The 14,197-nt window shown below is 41.0% G+C and overlaps 1 protein-coding gene across 3 annotated transcripts in view; it reads right to left on the bottom strand.

The window, feature by feature from the left end:
• nrxn2a (neurexin 2a) overlaps positions 1–14,197 on the bottom strand; it is a 121,484-nt gene that overhangs the window by 57,970 nt on the left and 49,317 nt on the right. For all 3 annotated transcript variants that reach the window (XM_038709036.1, XM_038709035.1, XM_038709034.1), the window contains 6 exons: positions 10,523–10,952; positions 9,470–9,853; positions 8,424–8,627; positions 5,676–5,702; positions 909–1,028; positions 440–821 (listed from right to left, as the gene is read on the bottom strand). In XM_038709036.1, coding sequence (XP_038564964.1) covers positions 440–821; positions 909–1,028; positions 5,676–5,702; positions 8,424–8,627; positions 9,470–9,853; positions 10,523–10,952 — 1,547 coding nt within the window. The remainder of the gene's footprint in view (positions 1–439; positions 822–908; positions 1,029–5,675; positions 5,703–8,423; positions 8,628–9,469; positions 9,854–10,522; positions 10,953–14,197) is intronic.

The raw sequence follows: 14,197 nt of genomic DNA on the forward strand, positions 1-14,197 counted from the left end.
CTATGTGCTATTCTCTCTGTAACAAAAATTATTTACCATGAATCAAACACTTGGAACACATTTGCTGCCAAATGTGCTTGAGTAGGTCTGAGTGTGAAAAAATGAAACTAGTGCTGTGGTAAGCGCAGTTACTGTTTTAACGCACATGCTTCCCCTCTCTCTGCTTCTCTCCCTTAAACAAAAATTATTTATACTGAACAAATGATTTTAAAGCTATCGTGTGTCTCTCAACGGGGCTGCAGGATTCATTATTAGGTCATTTTGAGCCAAACAAAGGAAAAAAATAGAAAAGCAGTATTCACATGCACTCAGTTCAATAAAAAAAATTAAATACAAAATTAGAAATATAAATAGCTTGTTCCTGTCCCAAATACCTGTCCCTTCTTTCTTTCCCCAGCCCAGGCCTGTCTGTACAGTATAGCCCCACCCCAGCGCTTACCCTTTCACCAGCTCCACCACAATGAAGTCACTGCCATCTCCAGAGTTGTAAAGTATCAGGCCGTCGGGACTCGTGGTCTTGAACTGGAAGAAAAGGTGCATTGAGGCATACGCCTGCAAGGTGGAGAAGGCCAAGTAGCTGGCTTGGGTCTGGAAAGTTACAGGATTGGCCACAATGTGCCTCATGCCGAATCGAGCATTCAGCTCGCAGTAGGAGATATCTCCGTTCTTGCACTGGTCCAGATAGAGCATCCCATTCATGGAGAGAGCTTGCAGGTGGCCGATGAAATTGGAAGGCATCACAGAGATAAAACGCCGCTCTGTCATGATCCCCGTCTCAATGTTGTTGAACTCCAGGCGGGTGTGGGCGCCGGTCATCTGGCCTAAAGGAGCACAACACGCAGCTTAAATTGCAAATACCTTTCAGGATCTGTACCTTTGTAAACACAGCTCCTACGTCCCTACTATACCTTCCACTGTCACATTGTCCACAGAGAGCTGCAAATTCTTCCCACGCCGCACCACCTTCACTGTGTGCCACTCATTGTCATTCAGCTTCTCGCCTACCAGGAGTATCTCTGGTCCCTTGCCTAAGAGGAGGAAAGCGTCAAGTGACAATCATGCCACATCGGCTGAGTAGCTATTCACTCTTTCCACATGAAGCTCTCAACCTGACAAGCACTCTCTACTCAGGGTGCATACATCCATTCACTTACAGAATCACGCACGCCCATCAAGATGTACCGGAAAACCCGTCATTTACAGTCACTCAGTATACAGTTAAAGGGGGAATGAAACAATGAAACAGCTCCTATTCTGGAGGTAGAATGGCCAACCTGTGTAAAATGGTTTCTTTACTGGAGCGGCACAAAGCATGCTTTCTCTTTTTAGGTCTTTTAGTTGACGTCAACTGGGGAAACATGCAGGTATTATCTAGAGGCTTGGCTCAAACATGCAGCTTTAAGTTTCAGAATGTCTGCACTATCCTCTGCCTCTTTTGCTGGTTTTAAAATGGGTCACAGTGCAGAAGCCTGCCACTGCAGCACCGTCATCCCGAATCAGTGCCTATGCAACAGGCCGACATGGCAGTTCAAAGGAGTTCTGACATCGCTTGGGAAACTAATTGGCCATGCCTAAGCTGACTGCGCCTTTAGGGGTTTGTCTGTCTAATTGAGCTCAGGGTGCGGGAGAATTACAGGAGACGTACAGAGGGCAATAAATGGAAAACATCAACTGGTTTCCGAACACTTCACTGTTTCATCCCCAGGGGAAATAAAAGCTGCGACTGGAGACTTTGTCCAGGACTGCATATCACGTGTCTTTACAGCGCACCGCATGATACCACCATCCACCTGCTGAATATCGACTACAGCACAGAAGAGAGATCAATCAATTCACATCCTGCTCCCTCTGTGTTTGATGGATTTGCTTAGATAGTGAAAAACAAACCAGTCGCTGGAATCATGTCCAACACAAAAAAATAGAAATGTTTACCTTGTAAATCTCTCGAAAACAGAGGTAGGCTACAGACAAGATTTGCTTTAATGAAGATAGGACAGCGCGGATTATTCATCTTATCTGTGCTTCTCAGATGGGAGCATCACTGCTATCTCATGTCAGCGTCTAAACCCAGACGCCCTTATAGAAAAATAGAGTAATTCTTGTTCTTGTTAAGTATTGTCTTGTGTTTTGTTGTATTAGGGTCTATATTAACTAGACATCAATTTTGTTAAGATAATCATTAAATGGCAACTGCAACTATTTCACACATTAAAGTCTGTTTACAAGTCTTGGGGGAGCCCTAACATTACATACGTGAACAAAGTTGTAGCCTTTGTGGCTAAAGAGGATGCTGCGTGACGTCTGATATATTGCCTCAAGTGATGTCACTTGAGTCAGTGTCGGTTGGGGCTGAAGACTACAAGTTTGTAAGTGAAAAAAAATTGGGTTGTGGAGTTAGAAACAAATGAGCTTTCCAGACCTCTGTAGCCAGCTCCTCATCTCTGCTTAAGGCTAACGGATGGATACTATATTAGCCCATAGACTGTATATAAAAAGTATTAGCCGCTACTAGCATAACACACTTGAATCTCCGTCTGAAATATCAGCAGTTGGGTTGCATTATGGGTAATGTAGGCTCTAGATTTAGCAAGGAAGAAGGATGTGTGGAGTTCCCCCACCAATATAGCTGGTTCTTTTTAAAAACTGTCCACATCTTGACTTCTTCAATATTATAGGGGTGCAATGCTAAATCGGCGAACTCTTTTCCATTTACATTTAATAGCCTCTTATTTTACAGCTAATAGGCTATTTGTTGTGATTTTTCATAATGAATATTGTCTCAGTGTTTATAAATGAAGGACACCTAGTAAAACTACCTGCACCGACGTGCGTTTCATATCAGCGGTAGTGATTTATCTCTAGCGCAGCAATGGGTAGTAAAATGGTGGAATATAATATGTATTCACACAGACATCTGACTGTAAACCCTTTGAAATGTGGGCTCCTCTAAAAGTGCCTTTGCTTCACAAGCTTATCTTCCAGAGGCTCCAGAGCAAGCCGCACATGTAAAGGGGTCTATTTTGTCCAGTTTGATCCTCAGTTAAAATTGAATTTGATTAATATTTTCAAACAAGGATAACTTCAAAGGCACGGTGCGGTTAAACAGGTCAGCATTATTATGAGTGAGCAGATGAGACTTTGAAGGCAGGATGCGCGTGTTAATCAAAGCATGTTATGGTAATTTTGGAGAACAAATGCATCATTTCAAAAAGTGCGTGGTGTACCATTATTCCCCAGATTCCAGAAAATTTATTAACATCATTGCAGCAACATTTGTTCTTACAACTACATAACCCCACCACTGACGGCTTCCAAGCAGCTGCTGCAGATGGGCTGCCTCTTTGATTCCATCAGCAAGGAGCTACACTCGCGAGACACCTCACCTGAGAAATCTGAAGTCTTCCTCCTGCAATCAAGCTGTAAGGAAATCCTTTAGGGTTATCAAAAAAAGATTGTTTAAAATTCACAATGACTCTGTGGTGCAAACTGCAATCCTCCCCAAAGATAGTGTGCACTAAATGATGGTGTGCAATTTAAAATGTGGCTCAATTTTCTGTTATCCACCATAAAATCCACTAACAAGCCATCCATCATTGCATCTGCCCTATTAGCTCTACAGAGGTCACTGGTGTAGCATACATTCAGTATAATTGATAAGGAAGACGATTCATTTTGCAGAGAAGCCTACATACAGCAGGACTACATATTGTCTGTGGACAGTGCATGATGGTACCATGCCATCTGCTGGTAAAGAGAGCAATTTCTTTGCCAGATATCTGAGGTAATAAAGGATACACAGCCCTTTTAAAACACCATTTTAAATATGTTTTTCTTTGCTATTTGTGTAATTATTTATCTAAATATTTTACTTTCAGCTGATTGGAATGAACTATTTAAAATGTCTATACATTGCTCTCCTGCAGGTGGGTCACTGAAATGGTTTAGATAGACAGTACATGCACACTTCTGTCCAGCCGTCCACACACCCATGAACGCAAACACACACTACTCACCTTGATCAGAGAAAAACAATGTGATCCATACAAGATAATGAACTGTTGCTTAGGCTGGTACATGTGTTGTAAATCTGTAGCAACAGTAAATGTGTCCCTTTTTGCTGCATAGCCATAAATCTCCATCTCAGATCAATAGATTAACATGAGACAAAATTACAGTACAGACTGCAGGTTATTGATTTTTCTATCCTGCATGCTTACATGTTAAAATATGTTTGAGAGTACAAAAGCAGTTGTTGCAATCCGTTCCCTTCATCTCACATGAACATAAAAACAATAATAATGACTAATATTCAGGCTGCTCTGCAAATCATTGATAAATTGAACATTAATTTTAGATAATCCAGGAATTATTCATATAGTAGCCTATGTGGAGGGTGGAAACAAGCTTTCAGCCAGCACTTGATTATAGTGATTACTTTTTTAAGGATTCATAAGCCTCCTCTGTATTGGATGGTCTATATCAAAGAGCTGTTCACCTCTTCACTGGCAATAGCTTTTATCTATTTCTCACTCCGCTATAGTCTGAACCAAAACTTAAATTGCCTGACTCTCACCATCAAGTGAGAGCAACAATCTGCATCATAAATTCTAACATCATTGCTGTACAACCACTCCATTTCACAGGAGTATAGAATACCAGAAAATCAATTCTGTTGATACAGAGGAAGATCTGCCTTTGGCATTCTTCTGTCTTTTAATCAATGGAAACATGTTCGCTCATTTAACTACCCCATGATTCAGGAAAAATGTATTTGATGGATGCTCTTGTCTTGTCTTTACCCAGTCTATTCACTGTGCATTTTTACAGCACATCTGGTTCAGAATACCTCTTACAATTAAACTTTTAAGGTATCACAAAGCAGGATAACAAGTGTCTGTTGATGTATGACGCGTAGTTAGATTCAGACACTTGTATTCAAAGAATGTGTCATGAAAAGCTGACATTGATGATTCCACTTACTTAAAAAGAATATGATCCACTACATGACTGAAGAACTGGCTGCAACAAACTGTAATCTCTAAAACATGTTTCAACATTTCAGCAAAATGCTTTTTGACAGATGACAGTCTCGTCTCATAATCATCTTTTGATCAGATATCAGGGTAACCTATAAATTAATCTCAGGTCTGCCACTGTAGTGTGATTGCCTGGTAAAAAAAACAAAAAACATTTTTCTCTAAACTGAGTACTGCTTTTCTTGCCACAGATAATTGCTGATTGTACTTGAACTGTGCTCAGTTATCAGCTATGTGAGCAAATTAGTCACAGCCACATGAATGGCAAACCCATTGGCGGCACAACAGCAGACTACCGTATGTCAAATTTAGCTACATTTGATTACAACATTATTACATTGCAATAAGGAAAAATGTTCAATTTGAATTTGTTTGTAAAATGTGGATTGTGGAGTGTTGAGCAAAAAGGTCCAATTATATTCAACAGTACTGTTTGCCACAGTGAAGTCTCATTCTTGATCTTATTTTTTTAAAGATGCTTGTGATTAGGATCAACAGTAAACAGAGAGGATTTTGGGGGCAGAATACATGAATTCTCTTCTGTTTCATAAGGGGATAGAGCAAGAGGCATATCATTATACCACAGTGCATGTTCTCTAAATCACGGTAAAGTAAAAGAAAATCATAGGAGACACTTACTGAGATTACAGTCTATCCTGATACAATCTGGTGAGAGAGAGAGTGAGATGGTGAGATTAAAAGAAAAAAGAACAGCACAAAAGAGGAGAATATTTCACATCCTTCAAAGGTAAATTCTGCAGAAAGTTCAGTGCTTTTCAGAGCCCACCATCCGGGGACAGCCTCGAGAGTCTAAACCGCCACTTTCCTCCCTGTAGTGTCCATAATAACATTAGAATTAGGAACAGTGAGTGAAAGGAGAACCTCAGCATGTGTCTGGCACTGCTGGAAGCACAATGGACCAGATCAAAGTTGGGATCAATAAGGGCTTTATTGACCATAAAAGTAGAGGTGCGGCAGTATTATTTTTAGCATCGGTATCAGCTCTGATGTGGTTGCTTACGTTAAGTCGACAAATGAATTTGACTCTTTCAGAGACTGTGACTTATGCTTTGGGGTAATACAGCAAACATGCACCATGGTGAGGAAAATTGTCTTAAGCAGATAACAAAAATGGGACCTGCATGCTAGATTTGGTTGAAGATTTGAACACATGAAAGTGCATAAACCATCTTAAAGCCTTTCACTCAAAGGAGCAAAGTGAATTTACTTCAGAAGACCAGGTAAGAGTGGCTACTGAACAGTAGCACTGAAGTTATAGCAATTACTTAAGTTATGCAGAATTTGCAATAAATGACTAGTTTTCTGTATATTCTATTCTGTGAGTGTTGATTATTGCAATGTTTTGTTTAGGATGTCCTGCATGCATTCATAAGTGATGCAGACATTAATGCTATCGATTAATTTCATGCAATATAACTGAGGTCATGCTCTACTAAAAATCCCAAACCTTGATCCGCCCTCACTCTTGAACTCAAACTGCTGTTAAATGAAATAATCCAGTATCCTACTTGTTCTGCAGGCCTGGTGGTAATTTATTTTCCAAGTTAAATACAGAGGGAAAGGGCGATTTGCACAACCTGCAGCCACAATGAACCATGACCATCATTACACCATGAAATGAATGAAAAGTGTACAAATGAGTAACAGCTAATTTCTTCTTCTAAAGTCCATCTTTCACATTTTTGGCCTCAAAATGGGATTCACTCACTCATCATTTGCATGTTCTGAATAATGAATCCAACAGGATAAATATGTAAAATTTAAGTCATGTGGCTGAGGTGTGCTCTCAAGCTGTCAACCATCACAGAGCAGTGGATACAGACAGCCAGAGACCAGGGTGACTATCTGATGCAGGTGTGTGTGTGTGTGTGTGTGTGTGTGTGTGTGACTGTGTGTGGGTGTGTGTCCATCACCCTCTGTTCAGTGAAGCGTCTCTAAACTGGACAGGCCAGTAAATGTGAGGGGAGGGAACTACAACGGTCATATCTATCGTCTAAGTGGTAATATCTCAGCGTAATGACGGAACTGGTCTCTGACTGCCTTCTCCTTGAACTGCAGACAAGCCATTGAAGGGCTGAAAGAGCCGAGACGGTCAGATGGGACCTGACCACTGGATGAACTGAGGAGAGAGAGAGAGAGAGAGAGAGAGAGAGAGAAAGAGAGAATATACATACACACCAACAGTTGCTTAAAAGGCATTAAACCCCTTGAGCTTTTTCATAGCTTTACTTCTTCTTTTTAAGATTTTAGTTTTAGACATGGCATTCTTGAAACGTTACAATTGTCCACTTTTTTATTATATTGTAAGCTTTATCCATGGAATGGATGCCTCTATACTGCAAGCTTTCCAATTGAGGCAAAAATGTGAAACTGGTGGTAGTGGTTAAGAGGCATAGGCTACCTTTTTAAAAACAATCGCCATGGTAAACCCTGGATGCCATAAAGCAAACGTTTTGAGAAATGGGCTTATTCTCTTTCTGGTGAAGAGTTAGAAAATCAATACCACTGTCATATCTTTACGGCAAATATGAAGCTACAGCCAGCAGCTGGCTCACAAAAAAATCAATTTTTCCGTTTTACAGGGAGTTATGTAATGGACTATTTCTTGGCTGAGCGTTTGCCAGGGAACCAGCCAAGACTACAGGAACTGTGCGTATGACCAAGAAATAGTCCGACACATAACCACCATACAACTGTGAATTGTTGTTTTTACACTTTAGTTTTGTACGGATTAAACTAACAAGATATAAAGCATTAGTTTGTGAGCTTTAGAGTTGCTGATAAGTGGATTTTATCACCATCTGACAGAGCCATGTTAGCTGTTCCCCCTCGAATTCCGGTCTCTGTGCTAAGCTAAGCTGACCGGTTGCTGGCTATAGCATTATATTTGGACACATACATGAACAGATATGAGAATGGTATCGATCTTCTCTAACTCTCTAACTTTTTGCCAGTGAGTGAATAAGTATATTTCCCAAACGGTTGAACTATTCCTTTAAGTCCCATCCATAGATGAACCATTTTTAAACTCCAAATGATCTTTTTCTAAAAATCCAACAAAAAAATTAAATTTGCATTTCATTATGTTATCACTTTGATTTGAAACTGTCCATTCATAATTTAATTCATGAATTTCCAGTTAAATCGAACTATACTGCATAAATAGGACTCTGAAAATACAGTCAAGCAACATGCAAAAGAATCAAGGGATACACTCATCTTTTCTTAAGCAACTGTAGTTAGTGTGTATGAAGATGGGTATGGGAGAGTCTGAGACAAAACTAATATCATGAGAACTCTAGTTAGGTGATACGTCCTGAAAGGTCGATTGGTATTATCTGCTCGCATTTGCCGCAGCAGCATTACCCAGATTCACAGTGAGTTTCACTCTGCCTCCGTCCAGCTCCAGACGCAGGGTGTCCGCAGACTGCTGAGAGGTAGTGGCCATCAGCAGACCAAAGGCCCTCTGGGACATGAAGCGGAGGGACACATCCTCAGCCTCTGTGTGTATCGTCCTTGGCAGCACCACCTTCAGATACATGCTGCCGTCATAGCTCACCATGGTGGCCTCTACAGATTTCAGAAAGAGGAAGCATTAGCTAGACGCTGAACCCCAGAGGGAATCGCAACACCAAACTTAAAACACAATGTGGCATTTATGGAATGAAACCTGAATTCAATTTGAGCTTATCTCAGGTACTGCATGATATAATTTTAGATTGCAGTTTTCATCAGTCGCACCAGATGGCAGAAAAAGCCTGGAGCATACGAAGAAAGAGAGATTGCAGCAGCAATCAAATTTCTGGAGGATTTATAGCCATCATCACAAGGGGGATTTTCATATATCCCTCATACTATTAGCTGCCAATGGATCTGCGTAATTTGGCCTCTCTGTGAGAAAACCATCTGCATGGTAAATGCAGAGTGATTCAGGCTGAATCACTCTACCAAAGCAGCACTGCATTTCTAATGAAACACTCATAGCACTGGCAACCTTATGATACTGACAATTCATTAATGAATCACTATACTGTAGAAAAACTGTAATTTACTTTTGAACGGCTTAAATAACAACATTTTGTTTGGTCCTTTCATTCTCACCAAAACTGCTTCGTGGACGTAGAGGGTTATTCTGTGAGCACAGCTCTCATTTGAATAGATATGACATTATACAGTATGAACATTGTGAATACTGCAATTGCATTTAAATTATTATTGTTTAGAAGGCCTGAGCATTAAGGCCTGATAATGAATTATCTTTGTATCCACATTTTTTTTTCAATCTGTGCAAGCACTTTCCAGCCACTACACAGCTAAGATAATAAATAAAATACCGGCCAAAGTGTGTTAAAAGCTTTGCAGCAGCATTTTAAAAATCACTCATCCTCCCCATCCTTCTCAGAAACTCTTACCTTTCTCACAGCTGGGACCTAGGTAGCCAGTACCATTGCAGTCACAAATGTGGCGGTTCCAGCCTTCTTTGCAGTGTCCACCGTTGGCACATGTGTCTCTGGCACACCTGATGTGAGTCTCTCTGGTACAGAAGCTGCTGACACCTGTGGCGCTCTGAACCTCTGCCAGTCTCCACAGGTTACGGCTCTGTCCATCAATGAAGAGGTCCCTCACACAGCCCACGTAGCCAACGCTTAGGGAGGCCGTCCATACCTCAGGTGGGAGCATGAGGGCTTGGCGATCCTCAGGTAAACCTCCAAGATACATGTCCCCATCTAGGTCAAGGATCTCACTGCCTTCATTAGCGGAAAAGGGGATGCTCAGGCTGTTCACGGAGATAAAGCCTGTAGGGCAGACAGTGAGTCAACATGTACTTATACAATGTTTTGTTGGAGAAAATGAAGACAGGTGTGTGTGGGTGTGCTAAGTGAGAACAAACTGTGAGGCTGAGGAAGTGGGCACTAGTCTTTGCTTGTCTTAAAAAAAATGTGGATTAAGAAACTGTCTTTCCAGTCCTTGTGAGCAAAAAGCAGAAGCTAAAACTAAAACTTGCTCTGGAAAAGTGAGGAATTACAAATGACAAATCTAACTCTGCTTGAGAAGGAAGGAAATGTATTTATAGAAATGTGAAGGAGGAAACAGAGGAGGAACTGTGTGTATTTTTCTGACTTCTACTAATAAGGCAGACATTTGGATTGTACTAATAAGGCCCAATTTCAGATGGGTGACTGTATAATTGGCCACTTGCGAAATAGGTTAACACAGATTTCAAAATGTCATACATAGAATATAACAAACTAAAAATATCATGGTAATTAAAACCTAATATGCTGGCATGTTTCGCTGCAGTGAATGAAAAGCAAGAGCATGCTGATGTGACTGTATCCATGCTGGCATATGGCGATTTCACAGCTTGGAACCGTTTCTACTCCACAGCTAAAACTGGAGAAACACAGTAACAGAAGCAGACAGAATGCTTCCCTTGCCTTCACAAATGCACATAATTATCTTACCGTTGCGCCCATTCCTCTGGAAGTCCACGTGGCACCACTCGCCATCATCGAGCCTCTTGTTACTGGCTTTTATCTTGATGCTGCCAGAGCCCATATCCATGACCAGGTAGAGTAATCCATCCAGCAGCTCTATGGCGAAGAAGTCGGCCCTGGGCTTCCTGTCAGGCTGTGTACCCTGAAGACTACCGTGGCTGAACAGCAGCAGGCCGCTGGGCTCTGTGGTGCGGAAGTCAAAAGTTATGGCGCCTGTCTTCTTCGTATTCCACCTGGGCAATGTCAAGTATGCAGACGGCGTGTCGAAGGTGACCGGCTCCAATGCTTCCACATTCTCACAGCTGAATATCAGGTCACCATGGATACTGATCTTAGGGTCTTGCTGTTCAGCTAGCCGTGACAGTTCCAGTCTAAACTCATTATTCTTGTAGACCACCTAATAAATGAGAGAGATGTTGTGGTGATATGACAGTTGGAGAGAGCAATAAATTCAGTGCAAAGGTTGAATATTCCTCATCAATACAAGAACTGATGTGACACAGCAGCATGCACAAGGACATGTGGCAGAATACACGTTGAATCATCCCTGAACTCAGAGCTCAGATTTCATTTCATTTCCAGAGTTGTGTCAAATAAACTGGCATCTTTAATAAGATGTGGAAGCACTTGACGCATTAATTCCTGACTCGTGCTGGGTATCCATGCAGAGATAGAGGACGCATGTGGAACTGTGCACGTTGTGTTTTACTGGTACTGTTTGATTCGTGAGAACAGAGAATCAGTTCCTCACCACACCAAGAATCTGGCTGGTTTTTGATCAGGATGTTTTCTGGTTTTCTCATGACAATTTTGTGGAAATTGTCAAGAGAAAACAGAGAAACGCATTTAGATTTCAATGCAAATGCAAAAATTTACATTTCAGACATTTAGCTGACTCACTCAGGAAGGTACAATGGGTCTGACGGTAGAATAATCTTAAATTCGGAGCAGAGGAATCACAGACATAGCACCTACACAATGACAAACAATTGTGTGTGTTTATACTAAGTAAATTGAAAAACAGCAAGTCCAAGCAGAGAGGGTGGGTGGGAGAGATGTGGACTCCATCCTTCTCAAGCACAACACACAATTTATTATATAAAGAAGTAATTTTAGTAAATGTAAGAGGTCATAAACTTGTGAGTGCTCACTTTCATTGCTGAGCTCATGATGCAGAAGCTGCTAAACAGCACTCCGGCTGCAGTGAATGTACAGTACAACAGACCTCCCTCTGTGTTTGAGGAATGTCTGGCTATTGATTTGATATTTTAGATCAACCACAGGAAACAGAGAGAAATATAAAACCCGTTTTAAAAGATATTTGCTCATACAAAATACAAAATAAACAATACCTGTTCAAACTGAAAGTATACAATGCACCATAGAATGCCTGTGCAGGCTTCTTTGTGCTGTTATTGGATTATGTTCTACTTCATCCTGAGTTCATCAATATGCACAGCAGGAAACAACAATCCATGTCTCGTTTTGTACCAGTTGTAAGTCACCTGGAGCTCACTGTTATCTGCAACATCATTCTGCAACCAGCCACTGCCTGAGGTGACACACCACACTGCACAGAGGACCAACAGCCAAGCTGAGAGGCAATTTGAGCCAATATCACACTTCACACTGCCTCAGTGTGACTAATTAAGCAAGAAAATCAGATGGCGAAACTGACCATTGAGAAATCAGTGTAACAGGCAATTTTTAAATGGGAAGATGGTCAATCCAGACAGTCACTTATTTATATATATATATATATATACAGACATCAATTATGTGAAAACCACATCTAAAAGAAATGCGTAGATGGCTACACTGTGACCTCTGCTGGGGTATTATCTAAGCCAAAGGACAATACAGGAAGTGGAATCCTATTTCACCAATTCAGACGCCTGTTTGTGACAAGGATTACATACTTTCCCAAAACACAAGAATAAAGCTCTTCTAGGTGTTGACTGACAAAGCCCTCGTGTCTTTTATGCTCAAGTGATGAAGAATAACAGCAGCCTGAGACCTTCTGTGTAAGAACATACCAGCTCTTACATACCAGCTATGTAAGAACATTCTTCACAATCAAATTGGGTACAATCTTTGAAGCATTTAAGGAGAGGAACCTAATGATGCGGTGTGGAATATCCTGTAGGCACACATACTACAGACCAATAAGCTGGTGATTTCAAAGAGAAACCCATCTCTCCCAGCTAGTTGTTGTAGTCGTAACATTCGTCTGAAAGTGGCCATTATTTTTCCTGCGCCTGATGAACCTGATGGCCTCTATACAGCACTCACATCTGTTATCATGTAACCTCTTGAGAGATTAGTCATGGCCCCAGACCTTCTTCATTCAATAAAGAAAGAAAGACAGATATCCCCCTAAATAGACCCTCTGCTTATACAATAAATATTTTAGTCACTGCTCACTTTTCTTTCCCACATGGATTAAGATGAATATTTATGGATGAATCCTTCCAATTCACCACAGAGCTTTATTCCTCTAGCTCATCACCAAACTCAAGCTTCTGTCTTGGACTGACCTGTCTCTGAACCTGGCTCCTGGATGATCCCATTTGATCAGCTCTGTCACCGCTCACCCTCATTACCTGGACTTTTCGAGTTTGTCATCTCATCTTAACACTTTATCCCATCATATTCTCCCTCCATGCCTATGGTACATCTGTGTGACTACGCACAGCAGTAGTAGGTCTAAACACCACCAACAGCCACACCGCCCACAGAGCGGAGGTTGCAGCATTGGCAGCGATGCCGGGACAATAACCTGTCCATAAATAACATCTCATTTTCATTTCAGTGTATGCACATTGCAGATTAGTTATGTAGACACTCCATTTAAAAATAATCCAGTTAATGCTTGAGTGCTGTAAAATTTTGACGATATGTACTTTATTAACGAATACTGCCAATACTATAACAAATACAAATTCACTTTAAATGTGTCTGTACTGCAGAGTTTAACTCATATGGACAATTACATATGTGTAGACTGTGTGGACTATGAGATTCAAAAGGAATAGCCTAAAACATATTTAGGCACAGCAGTGCTTTGAGTAAAATGCTAACAAGCTCACAATGGCAATGCTCACATGCTCATGTTTAGCAGGTAATATTTGCCAGATTCATTATCTTGGTGTGTTATTAGCCCTAAACACAAAAGTACAGCTGTGGCTAATGGGAATGTCATTAGTTGCGCAGATATTTGGCCATTGTGTATGGAGGGATTATTAGGTCAGAATTAAAACTAAGTCTAAAACTAAAAGTCTAATTTGAAAACTAAACCAAAAATTCACTGGTGACTTTGAGGCCACAGAAATGTTATGCTTTCATGAAGTTGAAGTTATCACATTATAAAGGATAGTCTTCCCTCTAGCCCAGCTCACTCGCTCTGTTTGGTTTCATTGCAGTGTGCTCTTTAGTGCTCAGAGCTCCCCCTGCTGACCATAATGTGCCTTTTTGCACCAGCCGTTTCAAACCCAGCCTCCAGTATTTGGGCCACGCCCCCTTATTTGCATAAAGCCCTCAATCCTACATCCTAAATACCAAGTGCCCAATTCTAAAGACTAAATGCCCTATCCTAATATCAAATGCATTTTTGATTTAGACTTTTAGTTTTCGATTTAGACT

Source organism: Micropterus salmoides, unplaced genomic scaffold (genome assembly GCF_014851395.1).
Source record: "Micropterus salmoides isolate LMB-PRFRI ecotype aquatic unplaced genomic scaffold, ASM1485139v1 Ms_hic_scaffold_9, whole genome shotgun sequence".
NCBI lineage: Eukaryota > Metazoa > Chordata > Actinopteri > Centrarchiformes > Centrarchidae > Micropterus > Micropterus salmoides.